This window comes from Pseudorasbora parva, chromosome 21, assembly GCF_024679245.1.
Source record: "Pseudorasbora parva isolate DD20220531a chromosome 21, ASM2467924v1, whole genome shotgun sequence".
In the NCBI taxonomy this organism is placed as follows: Eukaryota; Metazoa; Chordata; class Actinopteri; order Cypriniformes; family Gobionidae; genus Pseudorasbora; species Pseudorasbora parva.
The window spans coordinates 26,284,573-26,311,038 of record NC_090192.1 but is presented as its reverse complement, the minus strand read 5'-3'; the positions used below and the strand labels follow the sequence as shown (position 1 = coordinate 26,311,038).

The window sequence follows — 26,466 nt, the reverse complement described above, 5'->3', positions numbered from 1 at the left end:
CGAATGAAGATATTTTTGTTGAAATCCGATGGCTCAGACATTGACACCAATGTCATTTCCTTTCTCAAGACCCATAAAAGGCACTAAAGAAGTCGTTACAAAGCCCATCTCACTACAGTGGCTCTACAATAATTTTATGAAATAACGACTTATATAGTGATGGGCCGATTTCAAAACGAAGTTTCGAACGTGTATTGATTCATGATTCGGATTGCCAATGTCATGTGATTTCAGCGGTTTGGCAGTTCGACACGATCCTAATCATGAATCGATACGCTGATTCATAACCGTTCTAAACTTTGTTTTGAAATCGGCCCGTCACTATATATGTCATTATTTAGTTTTTTTGCTCACGCACAAAAAATATTCTCGTCACTTCATAAAATGATTGTAGAGCCACTGTAGGGAGATGGACTTTTTTCTTGAGAAAGGAAATGACATTGGTGTCAATGAAAGCCTGTCTAACTAAAATATCTTCATTTGTGTTCCAAAGATGAACGACGGTCTTACGGGTGTCGAACGACATTAGGGTAAGTAATTAATGACAGAATTTTCATTTTTGGGTGAACTAACGCTTTAAAACTGAGGACACTTTCTGCTTCCCATAGTGACGCCCACACTGTGTTTGCATACTTTATCACAAATTAATTTAATTAAATGCAATATTTGTCAAACACACAGACGTTTCAGAGACACATGCAGTACTTTATGAACTGCCTTTGTGAGCCAGAAGGCAAAGCTCTCGCTCTACTGGTCAATTTTCATTTGTACCCTTACCTATGGTCATCAAGGCTGGGTCATGACCAAAAGACCTAGATCACGGGTACAAGAGGATAAAATGGCTTTTCTCAGGAGGGTGGCTGGCATCTCCTTTGAGATAGGGTGAGAAGTTCAGCAATCCGTGCGGAAATGGGTGTACTGCTATCTTTATTTGTGACAAAAGGAGCTAGTTGAGGAGGTTTGGGCATCTAGTAAGGATGCCTCTGTGTTGTCTCCCTACGTAGGTGTTCCAGGCACGTCCAACTGGGAGGAGGCCTCAGGGAAGACCCAGGACTAGGTAAAGAGATTATCTCCACACTGGTCTGGGAACATCTCGAGATCCCCCAGTCAGAGCTAGTTAATGTTGCTCGGGAAAGGGCTAGATCTGCTGCCCCCATGACCCGCCAGTGGATAAACGGTTGAAGATGGATGGAGGGATATTTTGAGAAACATGACAAAATAGAACCTTATGAACTACTGTTACTGTTAAAAACAGATGTATCGTAGTCATGCGGTGAATCTGGCCGTTCGTGGAACAGATGTGTCGTCATTAGAGCTTGTGGCGTCAGCACTGTCTCAAGTCGGACCAAATTTCTATCAGCATGCACTGCGTCAAGTCAGCCGCTGAAGTCGGACAAGCCTAAAATGAAAATGAAATGTAAATTAAATTCATACTTTCAGTCATTTTCGTTCCAAATCATTCCACAAAGGCCAAACATATTGATTTTTACATTAGTCATATAGGAGAGAGATCTCCATGCATTATTCATTTCTCGGAAACAGGTTTATAACTCAAACTAAACCATAAAAAATGTACATTACTTGACGTAAAATAAAAAATACTTGCAATAAAAAATAATATCAATTTTTATTTTAAAAAGGGAGAAAAAAAATTACAGCAACATTTCTTATTTTCAGTTAGCTTGATGTAATAAACTACATTTTAAATAAAAGTAATCAAAACAATATACATATATTTTTTAAATGACAAAAACTAAATTCACTAAAACTTGAACTAAATTTAAAGTAATAAAAAAAGCTGTAATGATACTAAAATGACACTGCTCTGAATGTTGAAGGCCATGTAAAATTTCAAGTATGCAAAAGCAATTCTTATATTATGTCTATCCGCTCTATCTCGTCTGTGCTCCTATCTGCCTGTGCATTTGTGTTTGCGTGGCCCAGTGCATGCTCTAACCTTGAGTGTGCCAGGCCTTAGCGTGCCTGGAAGCTCAGATCTATCTTTAGCTATTGCTGGATTGTTTTTCTAGTGGCTTCCTCCTCCTCCTTCTACTATCCCTTCTTCTCACTGCTCACCCCTTCTACTGCACATTGCAACTGTTACTGGGCAAATTAGTTGAAGCCTAGTTCTGAGAAGCACATGCCACATGTTTCATGTTTTTGTATGAGAATGAATGACACTGCACTCAGCTGGCCTTGATCTCAGGCAGAAGGGAGCTGTCAGCTGGAGGCAGTGCACTGACGCCTCTCCACGGCCTCAGCCCCCGCACATGCATGCTTATGTGGTAACACGAGCTCCACTTAAGCGAGATGCTTATGAGTGTATCCGCATGTGCTGGAGAGAAAAGAGAGTTTATGTGTGCGTGATTTATCTTTCGTTGTTGCTTAGGGAGGAGTTTAACAAACAGGGGAAATGTCCTGCTTTAACTTTCAGGTTATAGTGATTTCTATCTATATATCCTATATCCTATACTTCTTTATGTCATGGATTTTGTATACCATTGCTAATTAGAAAACATGTTAGAACTAATCTGACTTAGGCCATTTAGGAGATGTTACTGGAATAACAAAAATGCATCATGATTGCATAATATTGCTTTTGTACAACGGTTCTGTAAACAAGGAGTTGATATTGAGTAAAGGCCTGTTCACGTCAATATGATAACTATAACGATAACTATATTAGTGTCCACACCAATGTATAATAACTTTCAGTTTTTTATAAGTATGCGCTGCAGTTGTGTCGTCTGCTGCTTTAAATGCTGGAGTTCCTAAGAGCAGAATGGATTCTGAATGGCTGTCAATGTTTTTATTGCTCATCAGCTTGATTCCAACAATATCGTTCTTTTGTGCCATTATCATTATAGTTGTGGTGTGAACTTTATTGTTTTAAATTTAGAATGATATCTGTATCGTTATCATTTAGTTATTGTCCTTGGTGTGACTGTGAACTCACATTTTAGACACAATAGTGCTGGTTTGTCTGTTTTGCTCAAGTCAAGAAAGATAGCTCCAAACAAAGTCACAGCAAAAACAGTAGTGGTGTTTTGTTCTTGAATGAGTCAGTGTTTTTGAACAAATCGGTTGAGGGAATGAATGGTTCATTAATAAATATAGTTACTGGAATCATAAATGGGCCAGTGTTTTTGATATAAAATTGAATCAATGAATGATTGAGTGACTCACTCAAAGAGATCTTACTGGTACGTGATACATTTAACAGCGTTAAAAACTATGTTCTTATAATGTGTACAATTAATGAAATCTAGGTGTACATCTGCCATGTTGTTGTCATTTGACTGAGAAAATACAAAAAAATTATTTTTAGCTCATGTGGATGAAGGACAACAACTCTCAGAATGCACTTGCTTTCCTGCCCTACTAGGCCACTCCCAAAGCCACTGCTACTGGATCAACACGGTCTCACTCCCAACTTGTCATTATATTGACGCTTGGTCAGGACCCCTCTGCTACTTTTTACGGGATACCCCTTTAGCGTCATTTTTTAACGCGCAGGGTGCTGCTCCAATCATTTCAATTGTTTGCCTAATGCGTCAGATCAAGACGCCTTTAATTAAAGTACAAGATGCATTTAATTTAATTGATTTTATGAATATTTATAGGCTACTTTTATATTTTGGAGCAACTAACCCAACTCCTACCCTAAACCTACCCACTTCTCAACAATATAAAACTTAAATAAAATTGGAGACGCTGATCGTTTTTGGGGATTTTCTTCACACAAATCAATCGTTTTGTCCTTGGAACACTTGGAATATTTGTACTTTTTGAATAAATTTTGCATGCAGTCGTATCTACCTGTTGTGTTTTATATCATATAATACACAAATTAGTAGGTTTGGGGATTGGATGGAGTTGGGTTAAATGTTAGCACATGTCTAACTAGCGTAAATAAATGTAAATAAAAATATACTCCATGTCGTAATGGCAAAATCATAACCCAATATATAATTTCATAATGATTTTTTAAATGATTTCATTATGATGATATGCCCAGCGTGTCTGTGTATGCCGCCAAATGTTTCTCATTGAAATGAATAAATCACCCTGCTCGTCGTAAAATTATGCTAAAGGAGTACCCTGTGCGTTAAAATGTGACAATGTTGACGAGTTAGGAGTGAGACCATGTGTACTCACTGGATCACTTGCCCATTGCTGTAATGCCCCTATCGTTGTGTTCATTTTTATAAAATAATTTAGTTCTGTTATAGAACAGACACTACTAAAAACGTAACGTGTCTGTTCAATATAATGTGAGTGAGCCAAACAAGTGTCACGACATAAACGCAACAGGGGTCAGATTACATTCATCACGAGCAACCCGATCACACATAAATGCGTTTAAATAGTATCACGAGAGTTGAGGTAAGCACGGCCGTGGCATACATTCACCGCGCGTGTTCAGTTCATGCCTATGGAAGCTTAACTTTCATAGTAATTCATTTGAAAAGTTAAAAAACACTCACTTTGCTCCACACCGCTCCGGGTGGGGGGAGAGAAGCACGATTATTCGAATATACTACCGGATTATTTACTGATACAAAGCCATATGCTAAATGGCTGAAGTAACCCTTTAAGTTCTGTTGCTTCACTGAGATTCACAAATCCTCTCCCGTAGCCTAATGGGATAGTAAAGTGTCCATTAATTGAACACTAAGGAATCTTAGTCACCTGGCAAATTTTCATCTTTTTTATGAATACTATGAATTCTGACAGACTGCTCTTTTTAAGTCGTTTTTTTGCTTTCTATTTAGAAGGGAAGTAGGCATATTCAGATGCATTAGTTCCCGAATGTTTTAGCATTTTTTGAACAAATCAGTTAAATTAATAATTCAGCGAATCAATAACTTGCTGAAAGTCACCACTAATACACAGACTAACAGTCAGTCTGAAACACAACAAAGACATTGTGATGAAAACAGTAAAAATTAGTACTGTTTACTGTATATCTGCGCTTTTTGGAACTCTGCTCAACCATTCAGATTCATGGACCTGAACAGATAGATAGCATGTTTGTAATATTTCTGATTATTCCACCCTACACAGTACAACACCACCTCTTCCTGTAGGCCAACTGGCCGCCCTCACATTATGATGCAACACCAGAAAAATATTATGCATGTGTAGTTTTTTAATTTCATACAATACTTCAGAAGTACAAGGTTGTCTCATTACAACTTAGTGTATCTTTCTACTTAAAGGAAGTTAGAGGAAATAGAGAGGTTTTATCAACTAGATTACCACTGTCTATTTAGGGCGTATCTCCTCCCACATGTGATTGCTTAACCTTGCAATGGAGGATCAAGTGAGGACAGAAAAACTTTGCTGCCAAACTAGGCGCTGGCATGGATTCTAACAGCGGTTAGCCTTACTCTGTGCTCCACAGTGGGTTCCAGAGGACAGATCAGGGTCAGACTTCAGCTATTGAGACAGGTGGACAGTAGAGGTTACAGATCCACAGCAATGTCAAGGTGTTAGGAGAGTTTATATGCATGGGCTTAAATGTATGCACTGATTTGCATTTGCATGCAGATGAGAGCCTGGTATTATATAGATCAGTTCTAGCCTCTAAGTGTAATTTCATCCAGTCATTATACAGGTAAGTAAATGCACATAGATCTCTTTATTTAAAAAAAAACACCATCCTTGACTCTTTAAATAATTCAGCATAAGAAAAAAATGTTGCTGATCGCTGAGAAAAAAAGTGAGGGAAGCTTTTGAGAGTTTGTGTGTGTGTGTGTGTGTGTGTGTGTGTGTGTGTGTGTGTGTGTGTGTGTGTGTGTGTGTGTGTGTGTGTGTGTGTGTGTGTGTGTGTGTGTGTGTGTGTGTGTGTGTGTGTGTGTGTGTGTGTGTGTGTGTGTGTGTGTGTGTGTTACCAGCCCCCTACACCACCACCCTTTTTTTCCTCTGCAATGCAGTAGTGTGTGAATCTGCCTGGGGAGCAGAGCTGCAAGCTCCGGTGTTGCTGATTTGTATCATACATTTGCTTTCTCTTCTCCTCTTCTGTGCCATGCAACTGCGCTATTTACACCCATAACTCCTCACAGTCCCTATCGTCCTTTAAAATCACCTCTCTGACAGCTCTGTTCCCCTCGACTGCTGCCTCGAAATTGCGAGCTATCAAGCTCCCGTCATGTAGTCAGCATCACATATAGTCTTTGTGTTTGATGTCCATCTGTGCAGACCATCACACGTATACTTACTCTTTTGAAGTAACATGCATTTGAATGGATGGCATGACCTGATTGTACTTTGAAAGTCTTGATTTTTTTTCTCTGTGATTACAGGGTTTTTCAGGTTCTGTGCTGCACCAATTAGCTCAGGTGCTTCATACATTAGCGCTGACCCACATATCTCAAAGTGGGAACTGTGTGACGCGGAAGCCATTCCTCTCATAATATTGCATATTACTTTTACGTTTACGTTGCATGATAACTGTGGGAAATATTATGGCCACATAGAATGGAAATGTAGTATACTTAGTATATTTACTATATTTAGTATACTTAGAATTGGCACCTAATTACGCCTAATTATTTACATAGGAACTTTTCAGTGAACAGTTCTTAAATTAAACGTGTGTGTGCACTCAGAAAAAAAGGTACATTGCTGTCACTGGGGCGGTACCCTAAGGTACAAAAGTGAAAAGACACATCTTTGTACTTTACTTACCCCTAAATGTTACATATTAGAACCTTAAAAGGTACATATCAGTACTTTAAGAGTGTGTATTAGTACCTTAAAGGTATATAGTAGCACCTTTTCAGTTTTGTACCTTAGGGTACCGCCCCAGTGACAGCAATGTACCTTTTTTTCTGACTGTGTGTGTGTGTGTGTGTGTGTGATATTTCCACAAAAGAAGGAACTTTTGTACAATGGAAAGGGATTTTAAAAGTTCTTCATGAAACCATTGATTCCAATAAAGAACCTTTTTGTTCTTGAGTATTTTTGAATGTGTTGAGTATATTTACTTTGTCTTGCTTTGCAATCCTACACGTTTCAGTGTCCACTGAATAATTCATATGAAACTACAAGCAATCACTTTATATAACTTTAACAATCATTGGTTCTGCTTTTACTGTGAATAAACATGTGCTAAAATGCAGCTTCTTTTAAATTGCATGTTTGAAACTGGACACTGGGCACAAATTAAACTTCTCATTTATTTATACTGCAAACAGTTGAGCAGAATTAAAGCTTTTGCTGTTTGTATTAGCAATTAGCCACTCTAAGTACAGCAAACCATTAGCTTATCCTGTTATTTGCATCATTTACTCTGTTCTCCTCGTAGCCATTGTGCTATGGTAGATTAACTGTAGCTCTTGACCTCTGTTTTCACATAATTGAGAATAGTCTTGAATTGCTTAGCCACCCGCTCTTAAATAAGACCACAGAAATGTCAAATGCAAGCCTGTTTTTAGAGTTCAAGACGATATTGATGGTAAAATTTGGTGACGGGGCCATATATATAAAAGTATTTTCTGTAATGTTATACAACGATCAGGCATAACATTATGATCACTGACAGGTGAAGTGAATAACACTGATTATCTCTCTTTATCACAGCACCTGTTAGTGGGTGGGATATATTAGGCAGCAAGTGAAGATTTTGTCTTCAAAGGTGATGTGTTAGAAACAGGAAAAATGATCAAGCGTAAGGATTTGAGTTTGACAAGGGCCCACTTGTTATGGCTAGACAACTGGGTCAGAGCATCTCCAAAACTGCAGCTCTTGTGGGCTGTTCCTGTCTGTAGTGGTCAGTGGTATCTATCTAAAGTGATCCAAGGAAGGAACAGTAGTGAACCGGCGACAGAGTCATGGGCGGCCAAGGCTCATTGATGCACGTGGGGAGCGAAGGCTGGCCCATGTGTTCCGATCAAAGAGACGGGCTATAGCTCAAATTGCTCAAGAAATTAAAGGAAGTGTATATAAGATTGTGGCCAAAAATTGCTATGAAGTAACTTTCAAATGACTAGAGTGTGTAACCAGATAGGTCACCAGATAGGCTGCAGGATCCAGCAGAAACGTCTATAGATCTGCAGCTGTGGTAACTAGAGCAGAGCTGGCAACCCGGATGCCCAAACACTACGGACTTTGTGATTGGTTGATAGGTGGAAGGTGGCGCTTCAGGCCAAAACACAACATGACAACATCAACATCAGTTGAGGGCTGCAACAACAACTTTTAAATGACAATATCCTGGCCGGACTACTGTTGTCAGTGATATAAGTATTTGAAATGAACATGATTTCTTAATGTCTAGTAACATATGAGGGCCATTTTATGATTAATTGAAATACATTTCTTACATACAGTTCCTTTAATCCTGGCTCTGGTGTCAGAATACACAGTGCATCACAGTTTGTTGGGTATAGGGGTGCATAGAGGCAGTGTGATGCTTTACGCAATGCTGGGAAACCTTGGGTCTTGCCATCCGTGTGGATGTTACTTTGACATGTACCACCTAACACATTGTTGCAGAACACATACACCCTTTCATGAAATCAGTATTCCTTGGTAGCTGTGGCTTCTTTTATCAGGATAATGCACCCTGCCACAAGGCAAAAATGGTTCAGGAATGGTTTGAGGAGCAATGAGTTTGAGACATTGACTTGGCCTCTAATTGCCCAGCTCTCAATCCAATCGAGCATCTGTGGGATGTTATGAACAAAGTCTGATCAGCGGAGGCCCCACCTCGCAACTTACAGGGCTTTAAAGAATCTACTGCTAACATCTTCGACGGGTCGGGCTGTTTTGGCAGTAAAAGGGAGACTAATACAATATTAGGATTAATATTTTAGGTCCAATTCTTACTATTAACTAGTTGATTATTAGCATATTACTATGATATTGGCTGTCTGCTTATGAAGTGCATATTAATGCCTTATACTGCATGACCATTTTCTGCATCCTTTAATGTTCTAACCCCCCCCCCCCCCATTTTCTACAGCCTACCAATACCTACACTTAAACTACCTTACTACCTAACAACTATTAATATGCAGTAATTAGGTAGCCTGACAAGCCAGACCCACATCAAGATGTTTGGTCTGGAAACTCACCATTGACAGCTCAATCCGAGGGGCGGGATAAATGGTTGTCTTTCAAACTCCCTCTGCACGCGATAGGATAGCGCTACAACCAACCAGAGCATAGAAGGTGAAGCGGAGCTCGTTGATAGATTATATCATGCCGTGCTGAAACATCTTTCCTCACACCTCTCCCTCACTCTCTTATTTCTGTCAATAGGGAGATGTGAGGGAAGATGTTTCGGCCGGGACTTTTTACTGCGCCGAGCCGAAGTACTCTCAGAAGTGCTATTCCGCCATACATTATAGTTCTCCTTTTAAATCCGATTAGAAACGCGCCACGTTTTATTTTGTCACCATACTTGATCGTTCAACTACTCGTGTAACTGTATTTAAATAGGGAAAACGTGGAGGTGTTTGGTACTTCTAACTTGATCTCTGTTTGGTTCCATAGTGAATGAACTAGGCTTAGTGGGCTAAGCTAAATGCTATCAGATCGTCACTGCACGTCAGAGAGATTAAGTGCAAGCACTGAGACGAGAGAGGTATGTATCAACTCGTTTTAGTTAAGGGAATAACATAGTTTAATATGAAAAGGCAGTGAAGTATCCCTTTAACTCCAAGTCTTCCAGAGTCACGGTCAAAGCTGATTCGAAAGACCGCCGTTCGCCAGTTTCAGTGTTTACTAGAAGCACGCAAGCAACTCGGCCGTCATTATGTTAAGCCCCGCCCACCAACTCTATACACGATGTGATTGGCCCGACCAGAGTTTGGCGTATACAGCTCAGACGTGTATTGAGAGTTGCTAGACGACACTCGCGGGTAGATTAGATTTGCTGCCGTTAGGGCGGTCTAGATTTCTAGGCTAGTAATTAGAAGTTTATTGAGGCAAAAGTTGTAGTTAATATTTAGTTAATAGTGAGAATTGGACCCTAATCTTAAGTATGAAGAAGTTTAGTGAGAATGCATCCGTGTGTTAGCCTAGAAATCTAGACGCACCCTAGCGGCAGCAAATCTAATCTGCCGCGAGTGTCGTCTAGCAACTCTTAATACACGTCTGATTGTGGAGATCCACTTTTGCGACACAACTGAAGCGTGATGTTGTGACGCTTCCCATCATTTGTGCGTTCATATCGGTTCAAATGCAGCGCTGCCTTCCTGGAATGCTATGCGGGCGCGTTTAGGTCGCTTGACGTCACCCATAGGAATAAAGTGGAGCGCGGCGTGACAGAAGTGTTGCACGGACAAGTGGATCTCCACCTTGAGCTGTAAACGCCAAACTCTGGTCGGGCCAATCACATCGTGTATAGAGTCGGTGGGCAGGGCTTAACATAATGACGGCCGAGTTGCGCTTGCGGGCTTCTAGTAAACACAGAAACTGCAGAACGAATCGGCTTTGACCGTGACTCTGGAAGACTTGGAGTTAAATGGGTGGCCTGTCAATGGTGAGTTTCCAGACCAAACATCTTGATGTGGGTCTGGCTTGTCAGGCTATCCGTGTTTCGTTTCTCGTGGTTAAACTTTAAACATTCTGATCCTCTGCAAACAAACCCTACTGATGTTTATGCAAACGCCGGTTACTTACTTGCTGTTATTTCCAAGAAGATGAGTGAGTTTGTCCCCAAACATGGTATTAAGCAGTAACAGCAAGGAGTCTGGCTGGTCCTCAGTTCTAACGCATGAGGCAATGGAAAAGTAATGTTGTCATCTCTGACTGCATGCTTTTTAGAAATCTCCAACAATTTTTGATGCCATTTAGCTGTCTATCATAATTCATGGATCACATGTAAATTGAGCATTTTCATTGGGCATTTAAAGGGATAGTTCACCCAAAAATGCATGTCATCATTACTCACCCTTGTTCCAAACCTGTATGAATTTCTTTGTTCTGCTGTACATAAAGGAAGATATTTGGAAGAATGTTTGAAGCAGATCTCAGCAGCTATTGACTACCATAGTATTTTTCCCTACTATAGTAGTCAATGGGGGGTGGCGAGATCTGCTTCGTTACGAACAGTCTTCCAAATAGCTTCCTCTATGGTTCCTTTTATATTCCAAATGATTACAGAATTTTCTTTTTTGGGTGAACTGTCCCTTTAAGGTTATCTTTACAGCAACGAATACACTCACTTTTGGAAGAGTGGAATAGAACTATGTCCGTTCACCTTCCTGAACTCGAGCTGATGACCGCTCTGGAACAATGGGTTCAGAAAATAATCAACCGAGCGAGCACAAGCCAGAAAATAATTGCCCGGGAAAGCTTGTGATGGACCGGGTAGCAACAGGGAAAAACAAAAGCATCTTTATAGAGGTGTCCATTTGGGGGCTGAGTGAATACCCGATCTGCTTTGCATGGGTTCCTCTCAACAATCATGAGAGGAACGGTGCTTGGCTCCCAGCCCTGGGCTCAAAGCTGACCCACACACAGCGCATGATTAACAGCTACCTGAACTCTCACCTGCAGCGCCTGCCAGCTGCCAGCATGAAGACTATTTTCCCTGCCACGCGTTAGGGGAGAATGGCTTCTTAAATAGGGCAATTGTTTTCTAAAATAAAGGGGGTGAGTGCCGTAAAAAGTCCAGTTCTAGGAAAAAGAGCAAAATTATTGTTTACTTCAATGAAAGATTTGTGTTGTGGACCTCATATACGTTTGCACATAAGTCTTAGGAAATGTTTTAATTTCGTTATTTACACATGCTGTCTCTGTTCTTTTAGCAGATGAAAGTATTCAGATCAAGTAACAAAACATGTGCTGAAAAAACCAAATATTGCATCACAATTTGATGAACAACTGTGTGTTTGCACTGGCAAGAATGACATTTAGAAGGGACGCTTTAGACAACTTTAGAAGCCTGGTTAAAATGGTTTACAGCTGATTAATGAATAAAACAGTTTTCAATTAGTGACATATTTAATATGACTTATTATTGATTTAATAATTAATCATATTAAATCAATAACATTACTAACAACAGAAAATAATGCTATCTGTCAGAAATCTGTTTAGTTTCATTGTGTTGTGGATCTTGTATTTCTGTTTCCAGTGTTCCCTTCAGGATACATTTACACCACAACAATGGACTAAAAACGTTTTTTTTATTTGTACAGATGACAACATTATCAAAACTATCCCCCTTAAAATGGACCCAGGCCAGGCCAGTTGTTAGCGATGTCACTATGGATGTATCCTAAATGGCAACCTCAGTCGCACTGGGTTAAATTTTTAACCCAGCAGTTGGGTTTGTCCGTATGTGACCCAAATTTAGGTTAAAACAACTCAGCATTTTTAGAGGGTTCCTACAGGCAAAAAACTGTTTTTGATAAAAGAAGCCTGAATTTACAGTGCTCATAAAATAGTAGGCTAGGCAAAAAGCACCTGGATGACCTACTTCTATCTGGCGAGATCATTGGACACTTTACTGTCTCATGAGGCAATAGGACAAGATTTGTAAGTGACGTTATGCAACTGATGCTGGTAGGTCACGTGACATGGCAACATGGTGAATGTATGGGAGAGCGAGGCACAACCTAACTTGGGGTTAGTTGTAACGCACATGGTTTCAAACTTTCCACACATGCCAGGAATAGGAAATTCAGTGTATTTACTAGCTGCCATATCAACATTATTTAGAGAATTTTTTTTTTACTGAACATTTATTTAACCATAGCAAAAGTACATTTCTTAAGAATATTTTTCGTCTCAGTTTTTTGTGTTTATTTAAAATAAGACAAATTTGTTATTATTTTAATCTTATATCTGTCATTTAACAGTTGAGTTGTTTTTTTTTACTCTAACCAGCAGAAGACACGACCTGGGTTTAAAGTTGGGTGTGTTGAAACACTGCGTTACAATCAGCCCCTATTAGAACTACGCTATTCTATACTTTTATGAATTCTTTTGAGAAGCCATGAGTCAATGTTCAGAAATAATTCATTATTATTCTATTTTTAACTATGCTGCATAGCTTGTTTTGCAGTGTGTTTGTTGTCAAACTAAACAACAGTTTATATATTTTTGATGATTCTGAATGATCTTGTGATGATAAAAACATAATTATTTTATTTAAAAAATGTATTTTATTGACTATATGTTTTTTTTATTATATCAGGTGATATTTTAAACTTTCATATGTTAATGTTACATTGTGCCCCTCACATGTTACAATGTACCCCACCTATGGGGAATGTTGTCACATTTCACTTCCATTCTTTCAGGATAAATCAAGAAAAAAAGTATACATCGTATTAATGAAAAAAAATCACATCATTGTACTAGACGTGTGAAATTAATGTGGGACAAAATAAAGTGGATTTACACAAAATAAGAAAATCAAAAAGCGCTAGTTTGTGCCTCGTCATGCATTATTCACTTAACAACCACTAGGCTATATACAGTATGTGACAGCTAACACTTTGTCCCAATAATGTGATTAATAAAAACAATTTTTACAGTATTTGACCACAATCTTAAAATATTATTAAAATGAAGAATTTATAAATCAATGAATATTGTTTTGTTTTGTTTTTTACACGTGCCACAACTATCTTTTTTTTATATATACATACTGATGAGATTTCAGAGATGTTCACTGCAATGTGCTCAATTGAAGAGGACCTCTTTTGTTACCAAGTGAGTCGTTTACTACATGAGCTTCCACACTCACGTGGGCTTCACTTCACACGTGCATTTTTTTTCTCTCACACCATGACCCCACTCTATTCTCCATGGCTGGTTGGGCGATAATGGCATTACAATACTGTATCTAGAATACTATAGTTTGCCTGCAAGACCTGCTTGCTAAACAAGTTGTTAGATGGAATGTTGGAGCAAGAGGGTGTCCTGCTGTACAACAAAGGAGTCAGCACCAGAGTGCATTCTGCCAGAGGCAGTGAAGGGGAGTGAGAGATCACCCACCCGCACTAAAAACTGCTTTACTATCAGAAAACAAACAGTGGGTGGTGAGAGAAGAGCCCCGAGTGTGGGTAGGCAGGTTATTGATGGAGTGATCTGATTAGAGATTTGGATCTGCTGAGAAGTAATAGTTTTGTACTACCCAAAAAAACCCCACATGAATTTAGCTGCATCTGCAAACATGCTTAAACCATTTTGCAAATTATAACATTGAAAAGTGCTTAGATCATTTGTGCAATCAAATGTAATATACAGAAGAGCACAGATGCCTAAATAGATTTAGTTTTGCAGATTGGGATTTTAGTAGTGCTGTCAAATCGAAAATAAAATGAAATTCTAAATAAAAGTTTGAGTTTACATTATATATGAGGGTCAATTTTTTGAAATTGAGATTTAGACATCATCTGAAAGCTGAATAAATAAGTTAAATGTACTGTTTGTTAGGATAGGACAATATTGAGAAAATCGCAATGCATATTAGCAATGCATATTAGTACTAATAATACATTTTTGATATATTTACAATAGGACATTTACAAAATATCTTCATAGAATATGATCTTTACTTAATATCCTAATGCTTTTGGGCATAAAAGAAAAATGTATTATTTTGACCCATACAATGGGTATGGCTATTGCTACAAATATACCCGTGCGACTTACAGTGCATCCACAAAGTATTTACATTCCTTCACTTTTTCCACATTTTGTTATGTTTAAGTCTTATTCCAAAATGGATTAAATGCATTATTTTTTTTTCATAATTCTAAAAACAATACCCCATAATGGATATGTGAAAGAAGATGGTTAGAAATCTTTGCAAATGTATTAAAAATAACATAATAACGTACATAAGTATTCACAGCCTTTGCCATAAAACTGAAAATTGAGTTCAGGTGCTCCTGTTTCCCCTTACCGTCCCTGAGATTTTTCTATAATTTGATTGGAGTTCACCTGTGGTACATTCAGTTGATTAGACATGATTTGGAAAGGCACATACCTGTCTATATAGGGTCTCACTGTAAGAGCAAAAACCAACCCATGAAGTCCAAGGAATTGTCTGTAGACCAATGAGACAGAAATGTTTCGAGGCACAGATCTGGGGAAAGGTACAGAAAAATTCTGCGTTGAAGAGCCCGATGAGCACAGTGGCATCAATCATCAGTAAATGAAAGAAGTTTGGAACCACCAGGACTCTTCCTAAAGCTGGCTGCCCAAACAACCTGAGCAATCGGAGGAGAAGGGCCTTATTCAGGGAGGTGACCAAGAACCCAATGGTCACTCTGACAGAGCTCCAGCATTTCATTGTGGAGCATGGAGAATCTTCCAGAAGAACAACCATCTCTGCAGCACTATCAGGCCTGTACACTAGAGCAGCCAGACGACGCATGACAGCCCTTCTGGAGCTGGCCAAAAGGCACCTGAAGGACTCTCAGATCATGAGAAACAAAATTCTCTGGTCTGATGAAACAAAAATGGAACTTTTTGGCCTGAATGGCAAGTGTCATGTCTGGAAGAAACCAGGCACCACTAATCACCTGGCCAATACCATCCCTACCATAAAGAATGGTGGTGGCAGCATCATGCTGTGGGGATATTTTTGTGCAGCAGGAACTGGGAGACTAGTCAGGATTGAGGGAAAAATGAATGTAGCACTGTACAGAGACATCCTTGATGAAAACCTGCAAGAGCACTCTGGACCTCAGTCTGGGGTGAAATTTTATCTTCCAACAGGACAACGACCCTAAGCACACAGACAAGAAAACAAAGGAGTGGCTACGAGACAACACTATGAATGTCCTTGAGTGACCCAGCTAGAGCCCAGACTTGAACCTGATCGAACATCTTTGCAGAGATCTGAAAATGACTGTGCACTGAGGCTCCCCATCCAACCTGATGGAGGTCCTGCAAAGAAGAATGCGAGAAACTGACCAAAAATAGATGTGCCAAGCTTGTAGCATCAAACTTAAAAGACCTGAAGCTGTAATTGGTGCCAAAGGTGCTTCAATAAAGTATTGAGCAAAGGCTGTGAATACTTGATGTTTTTCATTTTTAATACATTTTCAGATATTTCAAACAAACTTGTTTTATGTTTTCATTGTGGGGAATTGTTTGTAGAATTAAGGGGGAAAAAATAATAAATTCAATCCATTTTGGAATAAGGCTGTGACATGACATAAAATGTGGAAAAAGCGCTGTGAATACTTTCCGGATGCACTGTATGGTCCAGGGTCACATATTTGAAAACACACTCATTCATGTACTGCATATATTTATATAATTTACATGATATAAAAATATAATTTGTCTATTTTTATCTTTTTCTTGTGAAATGTATACATGCATGGGTGTGTATTTATATAATACTGAATTTATATAAATACATTTTGAATTTACTAAAAGAACCAGCTTATGAAATTCATTAGTTTGGACACTGGAGAATGCCAGTACAGACTCATAAGAGTATTTTTTTGGAAATCAGACTCTATGTTTATAATTCACTTAAAAAAAAAAAAAGGCTCATAGAGAAACGGAACTGAAAAGATTTCGGTTCCAGTTTCTTTTAAATAGAACTGGTTCTAAATAAAACTTGGTTTTCTGCCATAACATTGATATGAATGTTCAGATTGGAATATTTACTCTTTTTGTCAAAAATAAGCAGAGCTGAATTACGGTACATATATTAGTATTCACTTTGAGATGTTTAAAGCACTAGGCAATAATGGAGTTGCCTGAAGCTTCAGACATGCTGACTCAGAAAGTCCACATTTTATGTGTTGTCGTCGTCAAAATTGAGCCTGGTACATTAACTTAATGAAAGTAAAACTCACTGACCTTATCTTGCAGAGGAGACATACTGGTTCAGCATGCTTATAAAATCTGCTCTGGACCACCCTGGACGCGCAACATTTAATTTCTTAATCCTAATTTTTCAAGATCCTAAAAGATCTGGGATTTTCAATGTACAGAAAGAGAGGAAGATCAATTCTCAATCACTCTTAGCAATCACAACACTGCAATACATAAATCAGCTGTTGAGTTTAACAGTGGATCAGATGCTGCTGCATTAATCCTCAAGAGCTGCTGGCCAGATGGGATACTGGGATAATCCTGGTACAGGATCACTAGACCTCAGAGAAAAGACTGTTGATAAACACATAAAAACTGTTTTTCCTACTCGTGAACCACACTGCCATTACCAGACGCCTTTCCAGTAGGATTAGCATGTCCAGGATTTTAAAGTAATGCAGACACAAAGAGTATACACCAACACTATGCATTTTTAAAAGGATAGTTTACACAAAAATACAATTCTGTCTTCATTCACTCACCCTCATGTTGTTCCAGGTTTTTTCCTTCTTTCTTCTGCTCAACACAAAATATATTTTGAAGAATGTTGTTAACCAAAGGGAATTATATATGAACTATCCCTTTAAAATGATCAAAGCATTTGTGTGATATCAAACCAATCCTTATTTGTTGATCACAGGAGCAAATCTTAGTGATTATTTTAGATGTTAAGGTTTATGTTGCAACATTAATGTGGTGTGTTTTGTGGACTCTGAGGCCCACTGTTGTACTTTTGGCACAAACAAGCATTTTTGTATTTATGTAAGGCAATAATTCTACAGGGGCCTTTCGCCTAATGAATCACACTTACAAAACCATGTTGCATATGTGAGCCTTAATAGCATTTACTAGGTATTTTACCAACAAAACAGAAATCAGACATTTTAAGGCACTGCAGGCACTAATTTTTAAGACACTGCAGGTGACAGTTCACACTTTAACTAATAGATACATACATTCAGTTGATTAATCATTGCATTTAGATAGTAGATTTGTATAACAAATGTTATGAAAGATGCACTGATTTACATAAATGGGTAAAATCAGAAAATAGTCAGCAGAAAAATAATACATTTGTACCATGTTTTTTTTAATGAAATGCTATATAAATCAGAAAAATGTTAAATGAACAAACCCATCTGCACGAAGAAAAAAAGGTACAAAAGCTGTCACTGGGACAGTAGTACACCTTTGTACCTAAAGAGTGCATATTATTACCTCAAAGGTACATATTGATATCAGAACCTTTTTAAAGGGTTCTGAGAGTGTGTAAAAACCTTCAGAATGTAGATGGAATAAAACCGGAAAGTTTGGTGTATGTATTACTGAAGAGGGGATTTCTACCTCGGTGCATGAAAGAGAAAAAACTAATTTTGAGAAAACAACCTTTAAAGGTATGTAAAATGTAATAAAATAAACACTTGATTGTGTATTTTGGATGCACTGTCAAACAAAGTGCATTAATCTAATGAGATTAATGGTGAGCTCATTAAAGCCACTAACCCCATCTTTAAAGTTCAGCATTGGTTGTTTCAGGGTGTTTTCTTCATCCTTCAATGAGTAAAACTGCACTGCAGTGTTCTCCCCATGCAGCAAACCTTTTGAGTCGGGGTATAGATTTATGACCCACGCTATCTTGCCCTGGGACACTGTTCGGTTCCCAACAATCCCACTCCCCAGGACGCTTTCTCATCTCAGTCCCAGTGGCAGCTTTATGAGCCTGTGGAAAATAGTGCTGGCTAGAGAGATCGCCGCCTCCTGACAACTGCGGTTAAACGATAAACACATTGCATCCCCCAGTGTGAGGGGCGGTCTTACAAGCATACTGTGCTGAATCTCTTCCAGACCCGTGAGGTGTCTTTCAAGACAGTATTGAAATTAGCAATATAGTTTGAATTTTGGGGATCGTAAGATACACAGTAGCCATAAATACTATAGATATCCCTTTCTCCCACTTCTGTCACCCCCACATGAAATACATAGCCAGCCACAAAGGCAATTAAAAGGTCCTGTGCAGCTCTCTGAGGTCACCCATGGTTACACGCTCACAGTTGCTGAGGTGACAAATAAGAACGTCTGGGCCATTTGATTTGCCAGCTATTCCACAGAAGGGGCTCCCTGAGCACCTATGCACTCTTTTTTGTGATGTGTGAAATTACAGCCGGATTGAGGCCAAAATTGCATCCCAGGATGGTAGGTTTTGATGTTACTGTCCTCTAATCTAGCCTATGATATAAAAAGAAAGCTCTTTAGCAGCTCCATTTGATGTATACTGTAAAAGTTATTGTTGTTTTGCCTGTATATTCAATTTAGGGTGCTTATAGATTAACATAAATAAGGATAAAGCATTATAAAGTCACTGGAAATATACTAGCACTCTGGATGTGACATGATTTGAAACATGCACCTGCCATCTTGTGATTCCACTTTTTAATCTTTTCATAATCCCAGAGGCTTCCCCTGCCTTACTTGGGTCCATGTCAACACAGTGACGGATCGTTTTAACAACATTCAGATCCTTATTTTGTTTTTCATGATTCTACAAACGGACAAACTGCTATAGAGCACTAGTCACTCTCTGCTCACTCAGACGACATATTTGTTCTGCGTTGGACAGCTTCTCTATGCTTCGAAACGAAGGGGTGAGCCGTGGGTGGTTGCAATTCACAACCTCACCGCTAGATGCCGCTATAATGTACATCGTGCACCTTTAATAACCACAAGCCAAATGCGGAGTGTCTATTTACACCAAGTGAAAATCGTGCATGGTTGGCTAGTGCTATTATTTACACTCTATGTTATTATTGTATCCTTCCAACAATACTGAGATGCAAATAGAAAGTCAAAATAAAGTATAAATAGCATCTAATTACTATTTACAGATATTGCAAAGAACTACTTGTATATGGTGTAAAAAGAATATATCCCTATTTTCACTTAGTATGCTATTTCACTTAGTAAATTACAGCTATTTGCACTTAGTGTAAATATCATCTATCGCTAAGAAAATGTTAAAAAATAGTGTAAATAGAATCTATTTACACTTGGCATAATAGCATCTATCATTAAAATATCTACCTATACAGTGCTCTACACTATACACTGTTCAAAAGTTTGGGGTCACCAATATTTTGTAAAGTAAAAAAAAACTCTTAAGCGCATCATTTTGATCAAAATGAATTAAAAACAGCAATATTGTAGAAAAGTATTTAACATAACTTTTCTATTTGAATATATTTTAAAATGTAATTTATTTATGTGATTGCAATGCTGAATTTTAAATCTGAAAACATGCTGGTTTGATGCTCAAGTAACATTGGTTATGGTAAATGGTAAATAGACTGCATTTATATAGCGCTTTTAACAGACCCTATGGCCATCCAAAGCGCTTTACATCTTGCCTCACATTCACCCATTCATACACCGACGGCGATGTCAGCCATGTAAGGCGCCATCCAGCTCGTCAGGAGCAGCTGGGGTTAGGTGTCTTGCTCAAGGACACTTCGACACTTGGTCAGGTGGAATCGGGGATCGAACCACCAACCTTTCAGTTTGTAGACAACCTACATGAACCACTGAGCCACTGCCGCCCCAGTCATCAAGGTAATAAATATTTTTGTGGAAATAGGGAGTTTTTTTCAGGCTTCTTTGATGAATAGAACATTTAAAAGAGCATTTACTTAGAATATATATATATATATATATATATATTATCAATGTAATGCATACTTGCTAAATAAAAGTATTATTTTCTTTTTATATTTATTTATTTATTTAGTTTTTAAATAAAGATTAAAATCCAAAAGTTTTTGGTTGTTTAAAGAAAAACATGTAAAAGTTATTTGGGTTTTTTGCAGTGTAAATTAAAGTGATTAAAAAAAAGTGACGGAAGTGTGTATGTTGGCAACAGAGAACGTTGCTGATTTTATTACAGGTACAATTAAAAAGTTATTTCAGTTTAGTAGGATTGTCCACAGTAAACATAGGCCCTATAGTTTAATAACACTACACTGTAAAAAAATTTAATTCAGGTCTCCAAATGAAAATTTTCAAGTGACTGATCACATCTAAATTTTTCAGTTGGCCTAAATTGAATTTCTGTTAATTAAATTGCATTAGAAATTCAATGTAGCCAACTGAAAAATTTAGATGTGATCAGTCACTAATTTTTTTTTCAATTGGAGACCTGAATTTTCAGTGTAACAGTGATCCAAGAAGCAGAAGAACATCAGATAAACATCTTGATCCCCCAAGCTTTGGTTATTTGGGTTTTAAAAAAAGAATCTGGCAAAAATGTATGTGGATTTTTTTTTTTAACAAAGTTAAAGTCAGTGTTAACAAAGAGCTGTTTCAAACTGCAAAGTCACATGGAACAGCCTTTGAGTTATTTTCAGCACTGATCAAATTCCATCATGAAGGTCTGAAGCATGTTTACTCAAAAATGAAATGTTGAGTGTAAAGTTGGAGACTCAAGAGGTCGGGTGAGGCTGGAAGCATGAGCATGGAAATACTCCACAGGGCTTGTTTAGTGCTGTACTAACAGTACATCCTCAATGACCGCTCATCTCATGTGACATCATGCATGGCTAACCTGAGGGGACATGAACAATTTACAATGGGAATTTGGAACAGCTCTGTTACATAACACTTTCCCTTTTTTTCAAATGCCTTTAGATGCTTTTTAAGGACATCTACTAAGACTAAAAATAAGCCTTAGAGACTCAAATCCACTTCATTGTAGTAAAATATTTAGACAAACATTTGCATAAGTAAATCCGGCTTGTCAGAGAATTACTGTTTGTGTTCAGCTGAAGAGGACAGTGCCACTTCTTAATTAACCAGCTCAGCGGGATGACTTGCCTCATTCTTAAGATAACATTGAGAGAACGAGTTAGGTGAAATGCCACTGAAAGCACGCCTGTCATGACATTTGTTGTCAGAGCTCCACCCGTGCGATATTCATGGTGTATTAGAGACCGTGGATCAGAAACCTTGACAAGCATCTGTTTTCTGAGGTGGAGGCAGGGTGTAGACCACAGAGATCAATAAAATCTTTAACATTTACCTTGGTGTCCCTTTCAGCACAGCAGATGCATATTGGATATTGATGGATGCATTTCAGCCTATCTTTGTCCATCGTTTACTATTATAACACTAATGATTTTAAATTCAAAAACACACAAGTGATGCAGAATAACAAATATTTTAATCCTAAACAAATTATCGAAATGGCAAGTTACATATCATCCCATCACAGGCCCAGAAGTCTCATTACGTTACCACATTCACTGATCTCTCAGCATATCTAATAAATCATCCGCGTTTCAGTCTCCACACCATAAACCCAGAGCATCAATTAATCCAATCAGAGCAGAGCAGCTGCTTTACTGGGATCTCCATAGCAAGGTAAATAGATTTGTCTGTATGTGTGATGGTGGGGGTCAGGCTATCTAAAAACCATTTGCTCTCTTAAAACAATTCAAACCTCAAAATAAGAGATTCCCATTAAAGCAGTGTGAAACCTATTAGCCACTGTCCATTTGTATGCCTTTGTCTCTCTATACATATATCTTACTTTGGTTGTTTAATAAATTGTATCTTGTATATTGTGTCAGCAAATGTGATATAACGTTGCTTCCGCCCATTTCTCGGTTTCTGAATTAGGCTAGAACACCAAGGTTACATCAAACAATGTTCTTTCAGCATCAATGCATTTCCTGTGGGACATGCTCCCTGAACACAGATGACATCATCAAGAGTGCCTGCTCTATTAATACTTTCTGTTTCATCACAGTGAATTAAAACCTGGTATCCAATAAATAATACATGATTAAATAACACATTAAAATAAAGATTATCATTTATTTCAGCAAAGACTGTGCAGCCTCAGGAATAAAAGATATGGCTTCTGAAGGACTGAGTATGTCAAAGCCGTCTATAATTTATTAATTCTACAGCATTACAAAAACTATTTACAGCGTGTAAAAACAAACAGGTTTTCCAACTAAAATGTACATTTGTGAATAGTGAATCTCAGCGATCCGCTTAGGACTTCAGTTTCACAACTAACGTAGCGTGAACATGTATATGGCCTTTTATTATATCGGCACTGGCAATCAACTTAACGTACGTGTAAAAAGGATGCCTGAAGTCCGGTGAAAATCAAGCTATGATTCAGTCTTTCTTGCTTAGAAAAAAAGAAAATAAAAAGGCAAGGATGTAGGCTTAAATTTTGCTCATACTATCAACGCTATCACATATTCCTTCATTACAAAAGGAGCTGCACAGCAATTACTCGGCATGGAAGAAAGCAGTTCAATACTGTGTGTGACACAAAGGTCAAATATGTTTTCTCCTGGCCACAGGGCCATCTGGAGCATTTCCTTCATATAGGGATTCGCAAAATCCTACGACAACTCAGGGTCCACCGAGGAGCTTCGCAAGTTGAATAAGTTGTCCCGTTCAGCTCATCTTTTTTTCTTGCTGTGCTTAACCATTTTCTTTCGTTTGAGGATCATATCGTAGAGTTTTTCCAAACCGAGCTGCAATCCCTGCCCGTCGACCGCACTGCACCCTTGCACGTGGTGTAGGGTGGAGGCACTCAGTTCGTGTACAGCCAAAACCTTCTCCACGTCAGAAACAGGCAGAGCAACTGGAAGGTCCTGTTTGTTAGCTAACACCAGCACGGGTACTCCTTGGTTCTCTGACGTACGTGTAATCTTGTGCAACTCCACCTTAGCCTCCTCCATGCGCTCCGCCTCCGTGGAGTCCACTACAAAGACCATGCCGTCTGTGCGCCGCGTGTAGGACTTCCACAGAGGTCGAAGCTTCTCCTGACCACCCACATCCCACACCTGAAAGGTAATGGCGCGGCCATTTCCGACCGGAACTTTAATCTTCTCAGTGTTAAATCCCTTGGTTGGGATAGTTTCAACAAATTCCTTCAACTTCAGTCTGTAAAGAAGTGAGGTTTTGCCCGCAGAATCCAAACCAATGACCACAACGTGGAGGGACTGGAAGTTAGGCAGGAACGGTGTGTTGGGGGCAATCTCTGTCAACTGGTTTCCCATGGCAACTTGGTTTTCTCACCCTGTTGTAAGGAGAAGCGGATTTGTCTAAGTGTTTGGCATTTGCACCTACTTCAAAGGTACTGCAGACAGACAGAGATGCTGTGAGATCGGTGGCACCGTGTGGAACCTAATTAACAAATAAAAGACGATTATCATCACTGATATGGAAGTTATTTACAACTTCACCAGATTGGCATTCAAGCAAAGGCAAAAAAGCTGCGAGGTTAAAGCAGCTATTAAATAAACTGTTAAAGTAATAACAGAGTATTTGGTTCTATACAATAAATAAGCTTTAATTAAATTAGCAAAAGGCTTTGGTTTTATATTCACAAAAGCTCACTGTAAGACTTTAATTTAAAATCAACAAAAAATAACACAAATAGCAAGTTAATTGTAGGTAAAGAAAGATTGAGCCACGGTCGCTCAATGCTTGGCGCACATAATCCTCTTAACCCTGTAAACAGAAATAGATAGGCTATCTAAAAAAAAATTCCTGTAAAAACAAATGTAATTTACATTTAAACTATATGCGTGTAATTACATTACACGCATATAAGTTAGTTTAAATGGAACTTAAGGGTAGGCTGTCAATGTCTATTATCACTTCTTGTGAAAGGTACAAACGCTGTAGCATTTAAAGTTAATGGTAAAACGCATAAAAAGGGTTACATACCACAAGATAAAATCAAAAACATCTTAGTCAAGCAAATTAACTTGATAACGAAAACCGCAGTGTAGCGACCGCGAAAAGCTCGCTTGTAAAACGATGCTGTGTTTTGACAACATTCACACCACTTACCTAATAGACGTCTATCTTGTAACATAAATCTTTTCCATCTCTCACTTTAAAAACATAGCCGACCAGTTCTCCAAATGACTCAAAACAGTGATCATTTTCAGAGTCTCTCTTCCCTCCGATACCAGCAACCTCGAAGATGAAAGTGGAGCTGAGCGCACAAGATCCAGAACAACAATCCCCGCATGTGACGTCACACGAATCCCTCGTTCCTCTCTTGCGACTCCCTCTAGCGGTTGATTGTTCGGCATCTTGAGCGCGAGGTATCGAATGTCAGGTCGTGTTTGTTTTCTACCCAAACAGCACCTCTCTGTGGCGAGCCTCAGGCATCGAAACTACCTAGTAATTCTTTCATCTTATTTTAACTGTGGGTGAGTGGAGGGTTCACTTCCCCCTAAATGATATCGAAGAAAAAGGTTATTGTATATAATTTATCACAATGCGCTAAAATGAATACACGCTAGCGAACATAGCTTAGTCGCTGTCTGTATCAGAAATTAGGACTAACGTTACATCTACAAAACTGAAAAATCACCTAGGCTACATGGCACCGAAATATAAAAAGTAGTAAAATATAATAAAACATTTTATAGCTGACTTCGCTAGAGGTGCCTATAGCTAAATAAATATAAAAAATAACTAACTGTAAAAGGCTGTTATCTAAATGCTACAAGCAAAATTTCTATAATATACTTTTTTTCAGTCAAATCTGCCAAATATAGGTTTATTTTCTAATAGTAATAAACAATTTAAATTAATTTATTTTTATTGAGAACATAAAGAAGGAAGCAGTCACAATAGAATGAATAAACAAGAAAAAAAGGAAAAAATAAAACAGTGCAGAACAGAGGTAAAACAGAGGTAGGCCTATACCCTATATTGCCAAAAGTATTGAGAACTGTGCAGAGAGCTTAATGGAATGGGTTTCCATGGCCAAGCAGCTACATCCAAGCCTTACATCACCAAGTGCAATGCAAAGAGTCGGTTGCAGTTGTGTAAAGCACGCCACCAACATGGCCTAGAGCAGTGGAGACGTGTTCTCTGGAGTGAAGGATCACGCTTCTCTGTCTGGCAATCCGATAGATGAGCCTGTGTTTGGTGATTGCTAGGAGAACGTTACTTGCTTGACTGCATTGTGCCAAGTGTAAAGTTTGGTGTAGAGGGGATTGTGGTGTCAGGTTTTTTTTTATGGGTTGGACTTGGCCCAGGTCCAGTGAAAGGAACTCTTAATGCTTCAGCATACATTCTAGACCATTTCATGCTCTCAACTTTGTGGGAAAAGTCCATAAAGCGAGGTCCATAAAGATACAGATGAGTGAGTTTGGTGTGGAGGAACTTGACTGGCCCACACAGAGTCCTGACCTCAACCCCTTTAAAATGAATTAGAGCAGAGACTGCCAGCCAGGCCTTCTAATCCAACAGCTGGTGTGTGGTGGGCGTTCTGGCACAATATGGCTGTCGTCGCATCATCCAGGTGGATGCTGCACATTGGTGGTTGTTGAGGAGATTCCCCCCTCCATGTAAAGTGGTTTGAGTGCCTACAAAAGCACTATATAAATGTAATGAATTATTATTATTATTAACATCAATGCCTGACCTCACAAATGTGCTTCTAGAAGAATGGTTAAAATTTTACTTAAATCTTAAGGAAAGCCTTCCCAGAAGAGTTGAAGTTGTTATAGCTGCAAAGGGTGGGCCAACTCTATATTAAACCCTACGGATTAACAATGGGACACCATTAAAGCTTAATTTGCACGTAAAGTCAGGCATCCCAAAACTAGTGGCAAT

At 38.6% G+C, this 26,466-nt stretch overlaps 1 protein-coding gene and 1 long non-coding RNA gene across 3 annotated transcripts; both read right to left on the bottom strand.

The window, feature by feature from the left end:
• Positions 1-1,204: 1,204 nt before the first annotated feature.
• LOC137055426 (uncharacterized) lies at positions 1,205-11,495 on the bottom strand. Its single transcript, XR_010900008.1, has 3 exons — positions 11,181-11,495; positions 10,636-10,722; positions 1,205-1,399 (listed from the first exon to the last, which is right to left on the bottom strand). It is a non-coding gene; the product is annotated as an uncharacterized lncRNA (long non-coding RNA).
• A 10,504-nt stretch (positions 11,496-21,999) lies between these two features.
• arl4d (ADP-ribosylation factor-like 4D) lies at positions 22,000-24,857 on the bottom strand. Of its 2 annotated transcripts, none has more exons than XM_067429828.1 (2): positions 24,682-24,857; positions 22,000-23,902 (listed from the first exon to the last, which is right to left on the bottom strand). In XM_067429828.1, the coding sequence occupies exon 2, from the start codon at positions 23,880-23,882 to the stop codon at positions 23,280-23,282; it is 603 nt and encodes a 200-aa protein (XP_067285929.1). In that variant the 5' UTR covers positions 23,883-23,902; positions 24,682-24,857; the 3' UTR covers positions 22,000-23,279. The 2 variants fall into 2 exon arrangements, with proteins under 2 accessions (XP_067285929.1, XP_067285928.1); XM_067429827.1 differs by having other exon boundaries at positions 22,000-24,009; positions 24,682-24,854.
• Between the last annotated feature and the right edge of the window lie 1,609 nt (positions 24,858-26,466).

Excerpts from the sequence above, each read along its gene's own strand:
- arl4d (XM_067429828.1), bottom strand. The coding sequence starts at position 23,882 with ATGGGAAACCAGTTGACAGAGATTGCCCCCAACACACCGTTCCTGCCT.